This window comes from Dendrobates tinctorius, unplaced genomic scaffold (genome assembly GCF_039654945.1).
Source record: "Dendrobates tinctorius isolate UK_male_01 unplaced genomic scaffold, ASM3965494v1 ptg000388l, whole genome shotgun sequence".
Classification (NCBI taxonomy): Eukaryota; Metazoa; Chordata; class Amphibia; order Anura; family Dendrobatidae; genus Dendrobates; species Dendrobates tinctorius.
Window position 1 is genome coordinate 7024826 of NW_027362054.1, and position 21163 is coordinate 7045988.

Here is a 21163-nt window from a genome sequence, read left to right on the forward strand (position 1 = left end):
GCCTTTTTATTATGTCGTTATAAGATGACTGTACTGTTCACATTAGACATATTGGTAGCTGCAAGTGTAAGTCATGAACACATTCTAAAAATGATATCATCTATGGTATTATATTTCCTATAAAGGTGGATGATGCATCGCATACCATGTGTGCCGTGATTGTTAAAGCTAAAGGAGCATTGGAGAAACAGTAGCGTCATGGAGCTGAGTTAGCAAATGACTAAAAGCAGCAAAGCCTTTTGCAAAGTAGAAAAATAATTTAAAGAAGCACTCAGTTTTTTTCTTCTAAAAGTGCATCCCCCACCTGATTGTCTGTCACTCTGCACCTTGTTACATTTACTGTACTTCTTTCCATGTAATTCAGCTAACAGCTTTCTTCCCTCCAGCCCCTATCTCTTATCCCACATGTCATTCTTCTATGCTCTGCTATCGATCCCATGTTGCATTGCATGACCTGCTAGAACCAGTAACATCTCTTCCTGCTGATTATTTTCTACTCTATATTTTCCTAAAAAAATGTAACAAATTATAACTATACAGTAAGGAAAACTGTTCTGTGATCTACATTATAACTGCATGGCATGCACTGTGCAGTCATCATTATTATCTTTGATAGTTGCTTCTGTTTTCCACCCTGGTACAGTGTGTACAATTTCATCATATATTTACAGGAAAGTGTCCACTTATCTGAAGGGAATGGCACTTCAAATCAATAACTGTAGCAAAGCATCCTGGTACCTAATAACACCAGAAATGAAGAAGGGATCCATAATATTAAAAATAATATAAGTTTATTAATAATATTTAAAGCAATGAATACAAACAAAAACAACAGAGTGCCTCACAGGGGAACGCCACAAACTCTTAAATTATATTAGTTAATACGGTGAAAAGCTGCTACATGAGGTAGAGAAGTACAATATCGGCAGGAGAAATCAGATGGTATAATTTAGATAAATAAATAGGGAGACAAACCATAGGATTGTATGTGGACCTAGGATAGTAAGTATTATGCAATATAATATGCGAATAGTCCAATTAACCAGTATAATACTAATATATGAGACTCATAATAGCTAAATGATGTATATTGCTGGGTGTAAAAATACGGATGCAAGTGTCACCGCAGCCAAATGGCTGATGCCCAACAGTGAGAGGAGAAAGCTTCTATAATCCTTAAAGCAATGAAATCATTAAAGTATACCTCAGATGGGGCAGAGTGAAGTCCCCACACCCCGACGCGTGTTACGCTGCTGGCTTCTCCGGGGGGGCGTCAATAAGAAGTCAGCGGCGAAAGGCGCATTGGGGTGTGGGGATGCCACTCTGCCACGTATGAGGCATACTTTAATGATTTTATTGCTTTAAGGATTATATAAGCTTTCTCCCTTCACTGTTGGGCATAAGCCATTTGGCTGTGGAGACAAATTCCCTTCAGATTTATACAATGGCAGCAATGTACTTCATTTAGCTCTTAGGAGTCTCACGTATTACTATTATACTGGATAATGGGACTATTCGCATATTATATTGCATAATACTTACTATTCTAGGCCCACACACTATCCTATTGTTTGTCTCCCTATTTATCTAAATTATACCATCTAATTTCTCCTGCCCATATTGTACTTCTCTACCTCATGTGGCAGCTTTTCACCTTATTAACTCTTCATCATATACTTTAAGGGTTTGTGGCATTCCCCTGTGAGTCACTTTGATGTTTTTAAATTGTTTTTTTTACTCATTATTTTAAATATTGTTTATAAAGTTATATTTTTTTTAATATTATGGATGTCTTCATAATTTCTGGTGTTATTAGGTACCAGGATACGTTGCTGCAATTTTATCATATAGTATATTCTAGTGATTCACATGGAGACACACTTGAAATAACATAAAGCCATGTAATTCCCAAGGAGCTATGCTATACTTCTCTACAGTTAAGTCATGTGATCACATGATACATAGAGTAGAGCAAAATTGCAAATGCAAAAGTAATGCAAAAATTTTAAGCAGTTGTAGAAAAAATGCTGCAAAGTAAAATAAAAATGCTTTAAAAAATAAAAGTGTAAATAGTTTATTGCTACCAATTTACAAAATGAAAAGTGAATGAACAGAAGAGAAATCTAAATCAAAATATGTCATGATCACTAGAAATGAGTGGATCTGACAAAATTTGAATTCATCAAAACTTGCAGATTTTTCTGGGATATTTTATTCACTGCTAAGTTATTCTTGGAATACATTCAGGGAGACGTCTGAATGGCTCCAAATTTATTGTGCAGCAGGATAATGATCCTAAACAGAATAAATTTGTAGCCAAATTATTAGAAAATAACAATGAGTCCTGGAAGGGATGATATAGCCCACAAAGAGCCCTGTCCTCAACATCAAGTCTGGGATTACATGAAGAGACAGAAGGATTTGTATAAGCTGACATCCACAGCAGATATGTAGTTAGTTCTCCAAGATGTTTGGCAGAACCTCCCTGCCACGTTTCTTCAAAAACTGTATGGGCATGTACATAAAAGAATTGATGCTGCTTTGAAGGAAAAGGATGGTCATACCAATTATTTAGTTTTCTCTGATATTCACTCACTTTGCATTCTTTCATTTTTTCCACACCTGCCTAAAACTTTGGCCCAGTACTTATGTGCATTATTATGTGAATAATAATATTGTTAATATTATGTGCATAATATATGTGTGTATGTATATACGGTGTGTGTGTGTATTATATATATATATATCTATATATACATATATACACTGCTCAAAAAAATAAAGGGAACACTTAGACAACAGAATATAACTCCAAGTAAATCAAACTTCTGTGAAATCAAACTGTCCACTTAAGAAGCAACACTGATTGACAATCAATTTCACATGCTGTTGTGCAAATGGAATAGACAACAGATGAAAACTCCTGAACCCTTCATCCAATTTTAATGTGGATACCCTCAAATGAAAGCTGAAAGTCTGACCTTCAACTGCATCTGAATTGTTTTGTTTAAAATTCATTGTGGTAATGTCTAGAACCAAAATTAGAAAAATGTTGTCTCTGTCCAAATATATATGGACCTAACTGTATATTTCTTACTTCAAAGTCAAAAGTTTACATACATTTCATTAGTATTTGGTACCATTGCCCTTAAACTGAATGACTTGGGTCAAACGTTTGGTATATCCTTCCACAAACTCCTCAATAGTTGGTCGGAATTTGGGCCCATTCCTACTGACAAAACTAGTGTAACTGATCCAGGTTTGTAGGTCGCTTTGCTCGCACCTGCCTTTCCAGCTTTGCTCATAAATTTTCAATAGGATTGAGATCAGGGCTTTGTGATGGCCACTCCAAAACACTGACTTTGTTATCCTTAAGCCACTTTATTACCATTTTGGCAGTATGCTCCAGGTCATTGTCCATTTGGAAGACCCATTTCCGTCCAAGATTTAACTTTCTGGCTGATGTCTTGAGATGTTGTTTCAGTATTGCCACATAGTGTTCTTTTCTCATGACGCCATCAATTTTGTGAAGTGCACCAGTCCCTCCTGCAGCAAAACAACTCCACAACATGTTGCTGCCACCACGGTGTTTCACAGTTGGGATGGTATTCTTAGTCTTCTAAGCATTTCCCTTTTTCCTCCAAATGTAACGATGGTCATTATGCCCAAAAAGTTCAATTTTAGTTTCATTAGACCACAGGACATGTCTCCAAAAATTACAGTCTTTGTTCCTGTGTGCATTTGCAAACATTAATCTATTTTTTATGTTTATTTTGGAGTAATGGCTCCTTCCTGGCAGAGTGGCCTTTCAGCCCATGTTGATACAGTACTCGTTTCACTGTGGATATTGACACAATCTTACCAGCTTCCGCCATCATCTTTACTAAGTCTTTTGGTCTTTTGCTTTTGTCCTTCAGTTGATATGCACATGTCAGACCAAAGCATGTTCATCTCTGAGACACAGAACCCATCTCCTTCCTGAACGTTATGATGGCTGGACATTCCTATATTGTTTGTACTTGCTTATAATTGTTTGTACAGATGGACAAGGCACCTTCAGGTATCCTAGGTATCCTGAAATTGTACCCAAGGATGAGCCAGACACGTGCAAGTCCACAATCCTCTTCCTGATATCTTGGCTAATTTTTTTAGACTTTCCCATGAAACTACACAAAGAAGAAGTGTGCTTGAGGTGCACATTAAAATATATCCACAGGTATGTCTCTAATTAACTCAGATGTTGCCAAAAAACACCAAACACATGACATCATCATATGGGCAGTCCAGAATTGTTTAAGGGCATAGTAATCTTAGTGTATGTAAACTTTTGACTTTTCAGTAAGTAATACAAATGTTTTAAAACATTCTCTCTCTCTCTCATTATTCTGGCATTTGTCAAATATTAATAATTATGGTAATCTTAACTGACCTAAAACGGGAAAGGTTTACTCTGATTTCATGTCAGATATTGAGAAAACCAGAAAAACATGCATGTGTCTTTTTATATAGTGTATGTAAACTTCTAGTTTCAAATAAATAAATATTATATATATACAGGGTGGGCCATTTATATGGATACACCTGGGTGGGCCATTTATAAAGTTGGATCCAAAATGGCCAACTTCAAAATGGCCACCATGGTCACCACCCATCTTGAAAAGTTTCCCCCTCCCATATACTAATATGCTACAGACAGGAAGTTGATATTACCAACCATTCCCATTTTACTTAGGTTTATCCATATAAATGGCCCACCCAGGAGTATCCATATAAATACCCCCCTGTATGTATATATATATATATATATATATATATATATATATCAAATAATTCATGGGAATATGAAGAGATCCCAAATACAATAATGTTAAAGAATAACTTTTATTAATCAAAAAGATAAAAACAAAGTAACAGGTAAAAAGCAAAAAATACTGTCAAGATGACACCAAGTGGTAAACACTAAAAGATTATATAGATAGGAAGGATATCACTATAATTTTATGGTTTTTACCCGAAGAAGCTGGCGGTGAAATGCGCGTCAGGGTGAGGAGACACCGAGTGGACACACAGCATCTGCCTTACCAGTAATTATCAATATAGGATTTTTTTTACTTTGGGGCTACCACTGACCTTCTTGTAACGCTGATTTTTAGACCACTATGAGTACCGGGTCCTGTTTACATGCGCAGTGACTTCACATAATGTTATATAATGTCGTCTATTGGATTGATAACCTTGTAGGTGTATTATTATAAATTTTGGTGCCCTCTGTACTGTGTTGTGAGCTCATCTGTTCATTCATCTTTTGTGTCCGAGGATCTCCCTCTTCTGGTGAAGGAAGGTAGTGAGGATGATTTGGATGAAAGAACCCAAACACCTGATCAGGTGGATCGTGACTGGGTAACGGGAACTACAGACTGGATATAAGGCAGCCGATGCCCTTCTGAGTCGCTGGTGATTTCTCTGCTGGATTCTTGGAGACCAGTCTGATTCCTGCTTCCCAAAGATAATTTTTGCTCTGCTATTGAACTTATTAGTTTTTGGTTTTGTTTACCTTGTTTTTTGAGTTCAGCCATCCCCGGCCGGGGGTGTGCTGGATTCTCTTTCCTTGATCAGTGTTCTCTTTTGCTCTGCTTCCAGAATATTCTGAGTGCTGATATAGGGTTTGAAGTCTAGTGACTTCAGGGTCCTTTTTGCTTATCAGTTGTGTTGGTAGTATTTTTTGGCAGGGTTTTCTCGGATAGCAGACAGCAGCTTTTCTGTCCTGTCCTTTTTAGTTAGCTTGGGCCCCATCGTTTGCTCAACCTATCTTTCTATCTGTGTTGGTGTTTTCATCTTGCTTCACCGTCATTATATGTTGGGGGCTGTCTATTGCTTTGGGGTCTGCTCTGGGGCAGTCAGTTTTTCTCTTTTCTCTCTTTAGGCTTGTGTAGATCTGCGGCTGTGACGAGGTGTCTAGGATCACCGTAGGAACACTCCACGGCTACTGCTAGTTGTGTGATAGGATCAGGGGTCTGCAATCCACTAGTTTCCAACCTCTCTAATTTTCTGGGCTGAGCTTGTGTTTTGTTTTTATCCTCCTCGGTGACTCAATCATAACAGTACTGCACACTTATTGGCACAGTAGTATCATCTTACATATTTATAGAGACGTATAGTCCTATGTTCTATCGCAATATGTAGGGAGTTTTTATATATATTTTGATTGTATTTATATTATCAAATATAGTATTTATTATGATTATTTATTTTTAGTGCCTCATGAATTACATCTACTATGGTATAATTTTTCAGATTATTCTAGTGATATCCTTCCTATGTATATAATCTTTTAGTGTTTACCACTTGGTGTCCTCTTGACACTTTTTTTTTTTTGCTTTTTACCTGTTACTTTGTTTTTATCTTTTTGATTAATACAAGTTATCTTTTAACATTATTGTATATGGGGTCACTTTATTTTAGGATACAAATCCAGCTCACCAGACATAGCATTCCAACATTGGAGCACGAGACCGCTGTGTCAAAGCGCACAATCCAAGGCAATGAGAAAAAACTTTGTCCAGCTCCACGATGTAGTGAAAAATATTCTTTATTCACTCAATAGAAATGAGGTTTAAAAGCCAGCATGAGTTACAAGGCATGCGATCGATCTACGCGTTTCGAGTGATTAAGAGTGCTTAGCCACTCGAAACGCGTAGATCGATCGCATGCCTTGTAACTCATGCTGGCTTTTAAACCTCATTTCTATTGAGTGAATAAAGAATATTTTTCACTACATCGTGGAGCTGGACAAAGTTTTTTCTCACCACTTTATTTTCCCATGAATTATTTATGATATATGGGATTTTGGTGATACTATTTGTAGAAGTGCCCTCCTAATTTTTTTGACACATTGGTTGATACATATATATATATATATATATATATATATTACATACATACATTCAGTGAGTAGTGACAGAATGATTTAAAAAATAAAAAAACTGGAGTGCTACTTTAACACTTAGCTTTTACATGAATAGTCCATGATACTCAAATAAGGAATAGGAACAAAGTAGAGTACTATTACATATAGAAGTAAATTTATATTCAGATAATTTGCAATTTTTTCAACATAATAAACACATGATGAAGAATTATTTGCAGTTACAGTGACACTATTTGAGTATCATTGACTTGCACAGCCTAAAGATTCTAGTAAAGACTAATATTGCTTAGATTCTGATGCAGCCATGAAGAGCAACATGGAGGCTTGCTTGGCAAAGATTGCTGCATTGATTATAGGAAAGATGCAAAGACAGATGTCACATGCATAGATCATAGCTCAACCATGAAATGAGCAGAAAATGGAAACAGATAAATCAATACCAACAAAATATCCTTTCAGTATACATTGACTTTAAGGGTTACATGCAACATGACAATGGTACAAATTTGTATGATGCATGCCACCAGATGTCAGTGGGATACTCAATACTCAAAACTAATTTTATACAATAGTTGAAATTTATTTCTTAATTGTGTTACAATATAGTCGAGATAGGTTCTCAAAGACTCTCTTGAGATTGGTTCTCAAAGGAATATTTTTGTAAAGATCCAATTTCATGGCTAGTCCAAAAGAAATATTACGGAACTAGATAATTATTAACTCAACTATATTGTTACAAGTATTCTTCCCATTAGGATAGTTTTCATGGCAAGACAATCCAACCCACAGGGGTAGAATACGTAATTGAAAAGACCATCAAGAATTATAAAAAAACCCACAAAAAACAAAACCCATGCTTAAGAAACCATCGTAACACCATGCACATAAAACATGAGCTTGCATTCACCAGAGCAGATGGAAGGGCAAACAAGATATGACTGACAGGACCATGCAGGAGGTAGGAGCTGAACCCGGCCCACACACACGTATGCAAGTTACAAACCTAAATAGCTATTGTGAGCTACGTCAGGACCCAGCCTGGCTCCCTCTTCCCTGGGTTCCGGCGATTTATAAACCAGCTGATCCGGGTCTGAACTATCAATGTTTGTGACAAACAAGAGTCCTGTGCCATGACCATGAATCCCCAGGAAGAGAGACAGAGGTGTGGAAGAGAGAAAGAAAAGGGAAAACATATTAGAAGGGCTACAACACAAGTTTGTCATGGCCGACAATGCTGAGAGGAGATATGAGAGAGGAAGACGCTACCATATCCTAATCAAGCAAGTAGTCTTTTATGTATTACCAGGTCCATCTAGGACCTCCTCTAGTAGTGCAGAGCAGTAAAAAGGCCCCCAATATGAAGGCCTCCATCCGAACACATATTACTTGTTGATTTATTGAGCATTGTAGTCATCAATTGTGTTCTTGGAGTAACATCAGCTGCGATCTGAACTGTGATAAAAAAAAATACATTTTTGTGTGCTTCTTTCCCTCTCAGTCTTTCTCTCCATCATCGGGCCATGAACCCATACCAAGATAACTGTGGGATGGCAGTGGGATCAATTCAGGTTTCTGGCTGTTTTCCCCAGCAACTTCATAAGGCCCATCATCATAGGTACCAAGCTCCAGAACGGTTTGATTAAAGAGCTCCACACGCAGCTCACCTGGGAGGTAAAGTGAGCATGAGAATCATAATATACCATATACCCCAAAGATATGATGCACAAAGAGCTGCAAATTAAAATATCAGTCAATAGACAATTACAGGACACGCAAAACACTTTCATTGTTTTTGCTCTTCCTCATTCCAAGCAACATGTCGTCTTAAAGAATGAACCCTGGAGGCAAACAAGGAATTTCTTTTAATGAGACACAAACTATCTAGAGTACTAGATTAACCAAGGCTCCATTACTCCATTACTTAGAGAAGAATGTGTTTGGGCTCTTCTGCTCTATTTATGCTCCTAATGCAGTTTCAATATGCTATGTATGATAAGGTGGTCCCTATACTAGATCTTTAAATGCTATATTGTATTATGAAAAATCGATAGAGGGTCCATAGTGTGCGAATGAGATGTGGGCAGTGCTAGCGGCCTCCTAATCTCTATTTGTTCTTAGGAGAAAATGCTCCAGTTCAGCAGATCACCGACGTAAAAAATTAATATTACATTTTATGAGATAAGATGTGGGAGCAGCAGGAGTTAATTAAAGAAAGCAATAGTGTACATTCTTATGGTCACTGTATTGATGTGTCCTACACAACATAAGGGCACTTGCTGGATTTTAATTCTACTGAAATGATAATATATGCTCTACGTCAAAATCAGTATTTTAACTCTGTTTAATTCACTGTAGATTCCCCTATAACCGCCATTAACGTTTGCATAGACTACAGAGCTGAAATCATTATTCTGCAGACCACTGACATCTTCAAGCGTTACCTGTTGGCTTAAAGGGTTTTCCAAAACAGAATATGTACTTCTCAATGCCTGCTAAAATAGGCACTTTGTATTTATTATACTCATATTGCCTAAGCTATTGTCTGATTTAGTCACAAGTCATGAGATGCCACAACATTTCCTGGGTCTCCCAGCATCCCATACATTCATTGCTGTGCTCCGTACCAGTGTGCCCAATGTACGAAGTGTCATTCCTGATGTCATCTATAAGGATGGACAAATTATCTCAGACATACGCCGAGCACGCAGAGGGATGGGCAGACTTGGACAACTGAAGAGGTGTTCTGTACAAACCTAAACCAGGCTGAAATGCCAAGGCTAAGGCCTGTTTCACACTTCCGTTTTTTCAAATCCGTCAAAATCCGTTGGTTTCCGTAAAAAAACGGATCCGCCATTTTTTGCAGGATCCGTTTCATTAGTGGTTACCGCGGATCCGTCAAAAAAACGGATCCGGTTTTTTAAAACGGATCCGTCTGCATCAGTTTCCGTCAAAAAAACGGAAACGGATCCGTTTGGCGGACACAAAAACGGAAGTGTGAAACAGGCCTAAGCATTGTAGCGGATATGGTGTCTAAGGACAGAAAACTGGAAGGGATGTTAGGTATTCTAAACAGATAAGTATAGAAGAAAAGGGTTCGCATATTAAATTAATATTTTGTGGGCTTTATTGCAATGTATGTGATCAATTGTTGGAAGCCCCTTTTTAATGGTGGCAACGTTTGCTATGATACTTTGCATTTTTTGGATATGTACTCTTTACTCCATCACTCTATAGTTGTCTCTGCTCTAGGAAAACTAACTAATGCTAAAGGTAAAGGTGATGAGTTCAAAACCAGTCAAGTGAGAAAAAAACATTTGGAACCATTTTGCTATTCTGTCCACAATAAACAGAATTTCCTTATATTTTATAAAATTAAAATTACAGCAAATCCTATAAGCTCCAGTACATACCTTTCCAGTTGTAGGTCCCAGGTGCCCCAAATATGATATAATGGCTGTCTGAAGTGAATCCAGCTGACATGCCTTGTTGGCAGAACCCAAACATCTCATGTCCTTGTGGTCGACCCTCGCAAAACTTCCATTCCCCTCCATCCAGATCATCATTAACAGTCAAGTCTTCACTCAATACAAAGCAGCGACCAATCACATCTCTTGTTTCTGATGGCTGGGTAACTCTTTGCCGAGACTCGTATAGATGAGCGCAAGTCTGATCAGAAACAAGACAGCAATATAGTGACATTATCAGGATGGTAATGACCTCTATTTAACCCTCAATAACATCTGTTGATAAAGGAAGGTTCCTCCCAGATTAGGCCTTTCTATATTTATTACATCTGTTTCTTTTGTAAAATTTTTATGTTTTGCTAATTGTCCATTTTACAAAATTAGATCTTTTTGCCATCACTTGCTTTTACTTACATAAAATAATCTTAGAAATAAAGGACACAGTGGCTGGTGAAAGTATTCACCCCCTTTGCTTTTTTTCCCCTTGTAACATCACAAACTGTGTTTAAATATTTTTGTAATCTGATTTGTGTCTGATGCATCAGCAGTAGAGTTGAGCGACTTTTGTATTTGAGTATGGAGGAGTTGAGAGAGACACAGATGATGACTAGAGTTGAGCGACTTTTGGTTTTTTATGGTCGAGTTTCTTTTCATTAAACCCGACTTTTCCAAAAGTCGGGTCTAGCAAAATCGGCCGACTATAGGGAAAAGTCGGGGGTCCGACCGAAACACGAAACCCAATGTAAGTCAATGGGGAATTAAAGTCGGCAGTGAGAGGAGGACAGGAAACACACCTACAGTGCCCATTTGAATGCCAAAAGCATCAATTCTTCTTACTTAAGCTTGTCAACCTTAATTAACTTCATAATACTAGTTACGCACTGAAAAATGGGGGTTATTCGGCTAAAGTTGTGGGGGGGTAGGGCTGGTTCCAGGTTTTCATGTGCCCTGGGCAAAAGAGGGCCCCTTTAACACATACCACAACTCATGATGCTCCGATACGGCAGAGAAATAGCGGTATAGTACAATGAAAAATACTTCACTTTTTACATCTCATGATGAGGCCCATCTATTTCTCCATACAGAATCATTGGTCCCATATAATGTTTGAAACAGTATATGATGAGCTCCACATAATGCTACAGTATATGTTGGTCCCCATGGATGAAGCTCCACTGTCTTATGGGCCCAAATAATGCTCCAAACATAATGGGCCCCATTTCTAATGCTGTAGTGTATAATGGGCCCTGTAAATGCTGCTCCAGTGTCTGATGTCCACCTTTGGAATGTTCCAGTGTATGGTGGGCCCCATCTATCATTCTCCAGAGTATAGTGCTCCCCAAAAATTGCTGTCCCAACATTGAAAACAATGAAATAAGTCTCCTCGCTAGGGAACCCCTGTACTAGTCTGGACTCCTCGTCGTCCCCATCTTCCATCTCACTGCACAGTATTTCAACCTTGCAAGTGCTGTGATCCTGAGCAAGCAGGGGGGGCCCACTTGTTGGCGACGGCACTGGTACAGGGCCCCTGATAGTACGGTGGTGTGTCTGACGGCGGGTGGGCCGAACCTGCACTTTCATCTGCAGCTTCCTCTTTGTCACCGTGTAAGATGGAACTGTATATGGGAAGGGTAACCTGAGTTTCATCAGGGTCAGATTCAGGCCATGTAGCGTGCGAGGGGAATGTAGTGGTCTGGGTCAATGTACCAGCAGATTCATCGAGCAGTGGCTGGGCATCAGTGCACTTGTGTCGCCCCCAGGAGTACGGTTGCCACAGTGGCATTACCTTCCTCCTAGGGAGTGTGATGTCATGCTTGGGAGCAATGAAGGATCTCTCTAGCAGGTTAACTGATTGGGCGGCGTTATTCCCACGAGTCACGACCCTCCAAACAGCGTTCATGAAGGCAAAGTGTTTGTTTTACGTGGGCAGTATGGTTGCAAAGCTGAACCTTAAAGGAATGTCCAGAAGGGCACCACCAGGAGTGGAGCCTACGGCGTAATTTGACTCAACATGGGCAACCTCAACCATCCAGCCACAAAAAAGATGCACACATTGCAAGCTTAATTCCGTTAACGAACGAGACTCCGTCATGCCCCGCGGTCCGAGTCCAGCTTACTAGAGGGACACGCGAGGCTCTGGCACGTGAGATTGGCCAATAACCGGTGTGTCATGCCCTTACATGTCCGTGGCTACACGTGCGCTACACTGAAAAGGCAAGCGTTTGTCGCTTACAGGTGCAGATAACCCGCTGAACAACGTTAGTGATGGGGATCTGGGATTACAATTATTACCCGCGAACGATGATTTCCCAGTAAGTGCAGGTCAACCGCAGTTCCGGAATTAGGCCTAACCGTCATTCCTGAAAAAATGAAAAACTTACGTGTGCAAACCACAAGTGCTGTAGGTTGCTTAACAGCTCGCCAGCCGTTCTCAGGCCCAGTATGGATTACACGTGATTGCACAAAGGTGAGAAAGGGTACCGTATCCCCGGATAACATGTATGGATAGCATAGTGTACACATTCAAAATATATGTCTATAGATCAGGAGGCAGGCTCAAACGGTGTCAGGCCCAGTATGGATTACACGTGATTGCACAAAGGTGAGAAAGGGTACCGTATCCCCGGATAACATGTATGGATAGCATAGTGTACACATTCAAAATATATGTCTATACATCAGGAGGCAGGATCAGACGGTGTCAGGCCTAGTATGGATTACATGTGATTGCACAAAGGTGAGAAAGGGTACCGTATCACCGGATAACATGTATGGATAGCATAGTGTACACATTCAAAATATATGTCTATAGATCAGGAGGCAGGCTCAAACGGTGTCAGGCCCAGTATGGATTACACGTGATTGCACAAAGGTGAGAAAGGGTACCGTATCCCCGGATAACATGTATGGATAGCATAGTGTACACATTCAAAATATATGTCTATAGATCAGGAGGCAGGCTCAAACGGTGTCAGGCCCAGTATGGATTACACGTGATTGCACAAAGGTGAGAAAGGGTACCGTATCCCCGGATAACATGTATGGATAGCATAGTGTACACATTCAAAATATATGTCTATACATCAGGAGGCAGGATCAGACGGTGTCAGGCCTAGTATGGATTACATGTGATTGCACAAAGGTGAGAAAGGGTACCGTATCACCGGATAACATGTATGGATAGCATAGTGTACACATTCAAAATATATGTCTATAGATCAGGAGGCAGGCTCAAACGGTGTCAGGCCCAGTATGGATTACACGTGATTGCACAAAGGTGAGAAAGGGTACCGTATCCCCGGATAGCATGTATGGATAGCATAGTGTACACATTCAAAATATATGTCTATAGATCAGGAGGCAGGCTCAGACGGTGTCAGGCCCAGTATGGATTTGACGGCCCAGACTACACAGCGGAGGAGCAGGGAGAGGTAAAGATTGCAAATGCTGGGGCCCTGCCCAAGCAAGGGGGGCCCACTCGTGGGCGTCGGTACTGGCACTGGGCCCCTCATAGTACGGCGGTGTGTCTGACGGCAGGTGTGCACCACCACCGTCAGAGACACTTGATTGCGCTATGAGGGACCCTGTGCCAGTGCCCGCGCCCAAGAGTCGGCCTACCCACCTGTCCAGGGCAACGGCACTCGCACGGTTTCGTGCGCTAGGTGGTGACCCCGGCCATGGGGGGGGGGGCAGCACAGTTAGGGAGTTTTAGAAAGTGGCATATGTTGATGTTGGACATTCAGCTGAAGCAAAAGGTGAAATTGTTCAAGTCCCAGGAAGAGGAGGACCAAAGCAAGCCATTTTTCTGTCACCCTATGTGTCATCAGGGGAAGGTGGGACAAAATCCTTGGAAACCCATGCATGGTTCTTTTTAATGAAGGTTAGATCATCCACATTTTGGGTTGACAGACGGGTCCTTTTTTCTGTCAGGATTGATCCAGCTGCACTGAAGACTCTTTCCGATAGCACACTTGCAGCTGGGCAAGCGAGCTCCTGTAAGGCATATTGTTCCAATTCAGGCCAGGTGTCCAGTTTAGCAGCCCAATAGTCAAAGGGGAATGACCTGTGCGGGAGAACATCGATATGGGAGGAAAAGTAGTTTGTAACCTTAGTTGACAACTGCTGTCTCCTGTCACTTTCCATCGATGCAGTATTACCAGTTGTGTGAGCGGTACTTGAAAAATCAGTCCACAACATTGTCATGAAACCCCTGTCTCCAACGCCACTTCTGCTGTGTGCACCACGAACACCTCTGCCAAGCTGCCCCCGGCCCGTACGGCTCGTGTGAGAACCATCACCGCTGCTGTGTGCTGGGAATGCCTCAAGCAACCGATTTACCAGAGTTGCTTGTTTATTAGCCAATATTAGGTCAAGGTTCTCCTGTGGCATGATGTTTTGTAATTTGCCTTTATAGCGTGGATCCAGGATGCTGGCCAACCAGTAGTCGTCATCGTTCATCATTTTGGCAATGCGTGGGTCCCTTTTTAGGATCTGCAAGGCATAATCTGACATGTGGGCCAATGTTCCCGGTGTCAATGATGCACTGCGAGTGCTGGTTGGAGGAGCACTTTCTGGCAAATCCACATCCCTCCAGTCACGCACAAACCCTGTACCAGACCTTGCCACGCCAACATTTTCACTTGCCCCACGAGATGCATCCTCCTCCCCTAAGTAATCATCCCCATCATCCTCCTCCTCCTCCTCTTCTTCCTCCACCTCGTCCAGGAGAGGTCCCTGAGCAGACAATGGCTGAATGTAATCAAGGATTCCCTCCTCCTCTTCCTCCTCATCAACATTGGCTGCAGAAGCCTGCTCCTTAAGATGTGTCAAAGTTTGCATGAGCAGACGCATAAGTGGGATGCTCATGCTTAGGATGGCGTCGTCTGCGCTTACCAGCCGTGTGCATTCCTCAAAACACTGAAGGACTTTACAGAGGTCTTTCAGCTTCGACCACTGCACACCTGTCAACTCCATGTCTGCTCTCAAAGTGCCTGGCCGTGTATTCTCCCACAAATGCATTATGGCCTGCCTCTGTTCGCACAGCCGCTCAACCATGTGCAGGGTGGAGTTCCACCTTGTTGCAATGTCGATAATGAGGCGTTGGATGGGAAGGTGGAGCAATCGCTGCAGCTTCTGCATACGAATGAAGTGTACAGGCGACTGGCGGATGTGCGCGCACAGTCTTCGCACCTTCTGGAGCAGGGCTGTTAACTCCGGATAATTGTTGAGGAAGCACTGCACCACCAGGTTCAAGGTGTGAGCCAAGCAAGGTATGTGGCTGAGTTTTGAAAGGGCTATGGCTGCCACAAAATTACGGCCGTTATCACTAACTACCTTGCCTGCCTCAAGATGTATACTGCCCAGCCATGACTCAGTTTGTTGCTGAAAGTACTCGGCCAGCACCTCCGAGGTGTGTCTGTCGCCCAAACACATCATCTGCAACACAGCCTGCTGACGCTTTCCACTAGCTGCTCGATAGGGGGACACCTCGTGTGCAACAGTGGCAGCTGCAGATGGAGTGCTTGTATGACTGCGCTCTGTGGACGAGCTTTCGCTTCTGGAGGAGGAGGAGGAGGAGGGTCAAACGCCTACAGCCAACTGTTTCCTATACCGTGGGCTAGGCAGCACTGTCCCACCACCGCTGTCCCCTGTGGACCCTGCATCCACCACATTAACCCAGTGCGCAGTGATGGACACGTAACGGCCCTGGCCATGCCGACTGGACCATGCATCTGTTGTGAGGTGCACCTTTCCACTCACTGACTGCTTGAGTGCATGGACAATGCGGTCTTTCACATGATGGTGGAGGGCTGGGATGGCTTTGCGAGAGAAGTGGCGACTGGGTAGGTCATAGCGTGGTACTGCATAGGCCATGAGTTCGCGGAAAGCTGCGCTTTCCACCAACCGGTAGGGCATCATCTCTAACGAGATTAGTTTGGCAATGTGGGCGTTCAAACCCAGTGTACGCGGATGAGAGACTGAGTACTTTCTTGACCTACTCATAGTCTCTGGGAGGGTGAGCTGGACTTGAGAGCTGCATATGGTGGAACTAGCGGTGGACAGGGCGGACTGAGAGAGGGTTGATGATGGTGATGGAGTTGGTGTTCTTTCTGAAGGCCTAGATTCAGTCTTTCGTTGATATAACAGTGGGATTCCATGACTGCTTTGGCCTTGCAACGACACCTCAACATTTGCTGCTGTGCTAACCGGTGGGCTTACAGTGGGGGAAACAATGTAGCGTTGCTGACTACCTTCTTTGTGATCAGTTGCACATGTGGTACTTGAGGTTTGGTGTTGTGTCCACGCTTGCAAGTGCATGCTGGTTAAATGTCTAAGCATGCAACTGGTATTCAAATTTTTCAGATTTTTCCCTCGGCTAAAGGTCTTTGCGCACTCCTTACAGATAACCTTGGCCTGATCATGAGGATTTTGTTCAAAAAAGTGCCACACTTCACTCTTCCTACTTTGGAAGACATTTTGCGGCCTAGCACGCTGTGCTATTTTGACCGTCTGGACAAGCTGTCCAGCAACTCTTTTGATTTTTGGAACCTGTCTTTGGAGTGCTCCGGGCCTGCCAGATAACAGCTGTTGCGATGTCGATGTCTGCTGTGGATGCTCCTCCTCCTCATCTGAGCTATTGGAAGCAGCACCCTCTTCCCCCAATGGATGCCAATCTGGGTCAACAACTGGGTCATCCATCACCTCCTCTTCAATGTCATGTGCACCTTCCTCTGTGTCACCGTGTATGGTGGTATAGTATGCGGGAAGGGGCACCTGAGTCTCATCAGGGTCAGAATCTGGCTCATTACACTGCGAGGACAATGCAGTGCTCTGACTGAATGTACCAGCAGAATCATCTATCAGTGGCTGTGCATCAGTGCACTCCATGTCAGATTCATCTTGGCCTGGGTAATTCACCATTTCACTTGATAACCCAGGTATGGAATGTGAAAACAGCTCCATGGAGTAATCAGTTGTATTGCCTGCGTCATCCTTCAATCTTGGTTGGGGTGAAGGACACAAGGAAAGGTGTAGTTCATGAACATGAGCCTCCAATGACGACTCAGTGCTTTTATTTTTTACAACTTCAGAAGAGGAGGCGATAGAGCTGGAGGCTGAGTCAGCAATGTAAGCCAAAACTTTTTCCTGATGCTCTGGCTTTAAAAGCGGTTTGCCGACTCCTAGAAAACTAAGCCTTCGAGGCCTTGTGGAGCCAGATGATGACGCAGGCTCAACACCTCCTGCATTCGGTCCTATTTTGCTTTTGCCACTACCATCAGATCCACCACCAACACCATCATTACCAGCTGGCAACCCCCGCCCAGTTCCACGGCCTCTTCCACCAGCCTTCCTCATTTTTGGTAAAAATGTACACAAAATCCCACAAACTATATAGTAATGTAAAACAAGGTACAAGGTGTATATAGGACAGGGGAGACGTCGAATTTCTGAACACACTTGTGGACACTGTTGGATTGTGTGAGGGCCAGTTAATATCACACCGCTATGTCACAGGCTCAATGTCGCAGGTGTGAAAAATGTCACTATAGGACAGGGGAGATGTAGAATTTCTGAACACACTTGTGGACACTGTTGTGTGAGGCCCAGTTAATATCACACCGCTATGTCACAGGCTCAATGTCGCAGGTGTGAAAAATGTCACTATAGGACAGGGAAGATGTAGAATTTCTGAACACACTTGTGGACACTGTTGTGTGAGGCCCAGTTAATATCATACCGCTATGTCACAGGCTCAATGTCGCAGGTGTGAAAAATGTCACTATAGGACAGCGGTAGAATTTCTGAACACACTTGTGGACACTGTTGTGTGAGGCCCAGTTAATATCACACCGCTATGTCACAGGCTCAATGTCGCAGGTGTGAAAAATGTCACTATAGGACAGGGGAGATTTAGAATTTCTGAACACACTTGTGGACACTGTTGTGTGAGGCCCAGTTAATATCACACCGCTATGTCACAGGCTCACTGTCGCAGGTGTGAAAAATGTCACTATAGGACAGGGGAGATGCAGAATTTCTGAACACACTTGTGGACACTGTTGGATTGTGTGAGGCCCAGTGAATATCACACCGCTATGTCACAGGCAGAAATTGGCTAGTGTATGACAAACTACAAGGTGTATATAGAATTGGGCAGAATAGGAATCTCCCTAGAGTGTAGGTCTGTAAGAACGGAACATGTCCTCGACTTATCCTTAGAGTGACACACAGATAGCTTCACTGTGGCTGTGATAACAGCCATTACACGGTACTGAGAGAGGAGCGTGCACGTACACCACTGTCCGGTGTCCGTAAAATTGTCAAGCTCCGTGTTTTTTAAGTATACGGACTGACACCCGCTGTCTCTCTATAGTTTTGAATGTGATCAAACAGCAAATATACTTAACTGTTTGAAAAGCAGACAAAACTAGAAGGTGGAGGTCTGTAAGAACGGAACATGTCCTCGACTTATTCTTACAGAGTCACACACAGATAGCTTCACTGTGGCCGTGATAACAGCCGTTACACGGTACTGAGAGAGGAGCGTGCACGTACACCGCTGTCCGGTGTCCGTAAAATTGTCAAGCTCCGTGTTTTTTAAGTATACGGACTGACACACGCTGTCTCTCTATAATTTTGAATGTGATCAAACAGCAAATATACTTAACTGTTTGAAAAGCAGACAAAACTAGAAGGTGGAGGTCTGTAAGAACGGAACATGTCCTCGACTTATTTTTACAGAGTCACACACAGATAGCTTCGCTGTGGCCGTGATAACAGCCGTTACACGGTACTGTGTGAGGAGCGTACACCGCTGTACGGTGTGAAAAAATGCACGCTCAGTACCTCACCAGGACAAAAAAAAAAATTTGGATTGCTTATAAAAAAGCAGTTTGCAGAGCAGTGGGAAAACGGCAATGCAGCTATCAGGAAGCCTTATAAGGCAGCCTAACAACCAACACAGCTGATCCAGCAAAATATAGCCTCCACTTGCACTGCACACACAGTGACTGGTGTGTTATACAGGCAAAATCGCTAGCAGCAGAAGCAGTTTTTGGTGTCTTTTTCCCTGCCTAACGCTCTCCCTACAGAATCAGCAGCAGCAGCTCTCCCTATTCTGAGATCAGCATGAGTAACATGGCGGTCGGCGTGCACGCCCTTTTATACCCCCTGTGACGCCCCCCAAAGCAAGCCAATCACTTGCATGCCCTTCTCAAAGATGGTGGTGACCCCTGCCTATGTCATCACGTTGCCCACAGTGTCCGTGGATCCTGATTGGCTGAAAAAGGGTGGAAAACAAACTTTTGAAACGCGACTTTGGCGCTAAAGTCACCGAGCTCGTGGCCAACCTCACCCTAGGGTCAGGTTTCGTTTCATGAAACCCGTCTTTGCCAAAAGTCGGCGACTTTTGAAATTTTTTCGACCTGTTTCGCTCAACACTAATCAGCAGTAAATAGTCTAAGTTGGTGAAGTAAGAAAAATAAAAGAGTAAATTAAATACATGGGATCAAATAACTAAAAATTTATATTTGCATATATATTCACCCCTTTTGCTAGGAAGCCCCAAAAAATTTCTGGTGCAAGCAATTACCATCATAAGTCACATGATTAGTGAAAGGAAGACCACAAATGCTGCAACACCATTAAGCAAAAGGCACCACTAACCAAACGACACTACGAGGACCAAGGAGATCTCCAAACAAGCCAGAGACAAAGTTGTCGAGAAGTCCAAGTCAGGGTTGGGTTATAAAAAAAAATATTACAATCTCTGATAATCCCTCGGAGCACCATCAAATCCATTATCATCAAATGGAAAGAACATGGTACCACAACATACCTGCCAATATAGGGCCGCCCACCAAAAATGTCAGCCCGGACAAGGAGGGTATTACTCAGAGAGGCAGCAGAGACATCAAAGATAACCCTGAAGGAGCTGCAGAGTTTCCAAGCAGAGACTGGAGTATCTCTCCATACAACAATAACCTGTACACGCCATAGAGGTGGCCATTATGGAAGAGGGGGGCAGAAAAAAAGCCTTTACTTACACACAAAAATTGTACGGCTTAATTAGAGTTTGCCAAAAGACGTGGGAGACTCCCCAAATGTATGGAGGAAGGGTCTGTGGCCGGATGAGACCAAAATGTAACTTTTTGGCCACTAAGGTAAATGATATGTCTGGGACCAAAACGACACAGCTCATCACTCTAAGGACACCATCCCACAGTGAAACATGGTGGTGGCAGAATCATGCTGTGGAGATATTTTTCAGCAGCAGGGACAGGGAAAATGGTCCGCGTCAAGGGGAAGATGGATGGTGCAAAATATAGGGATATTCTTGAGTAAATCCTGTTTCAGTCTGTCAGTGATTTGAGACTGGGATGAAGGTTCAACTTCCAACAAGACAATGACCTAAAGCATACTGCTTAAGCAACACTCTCGTGGTTTCAGGGGAAATGTGTAAATATTTTGGAGCAGCCTAGTCAAAGCCCAGACCTTAATCCAATTGAGAATCTGTGGTCAGACTTGATGATTGCTGTTCAACAGAGGAAAACATCTAACTTGAAGGAGCTGGAGCAGTTTTGCTTTGAGGAATGGGCAAAAATCCCAGTGGCAAGATGTGGAACAGTCATAGAGACATATTCAACGTGACTTGCAGCTGTAATTGCCACAAAAGGAGGGTCTACAAAGTACTGACCTCTCACACTCCAAAGACATACTGATAGGGAAATTAGATTGTGAGCTCCAATAGGGACAGTTCCGATAATGTCTG

At 42.5% G+C, this 21163-nt stretch overlaps 1 protein-coding gene across 3 annotated transcripts in view; it reads right to left on the reverse strand.

Moving 5' to 3' along the window:
* The window catches only part of ITGA7 (integrin subunit alpha 7), a 278566-nt gene that overhangs the window by 64427 nt on the left and 192976 nt on the right, over positions 1–21163 (reverse strand). Inside the window, exons 4-6 of one of the 3 annotated variants that reach the window (XM_073563441.1) lie at positions 10339–10594; positions 8461–8592; positions 7932–8051 (exon numbers count right to left, since the gene is read on the reverse strand). In XM_073563441.1, the coding sequence (XP_073419542.1) occupies positions 7932–8051; positions 8461–8592; positions 10339–10594 (508 nt within the window). The remainder of the gene's footprint in view (positions 1–7931; positions 8052–8460; positions 8593–10338; positions 10595–21163) is intronic. The other 2 variants (XM_073563440.1, XM_073563438.1) reach the window with 2 other exon arrangements.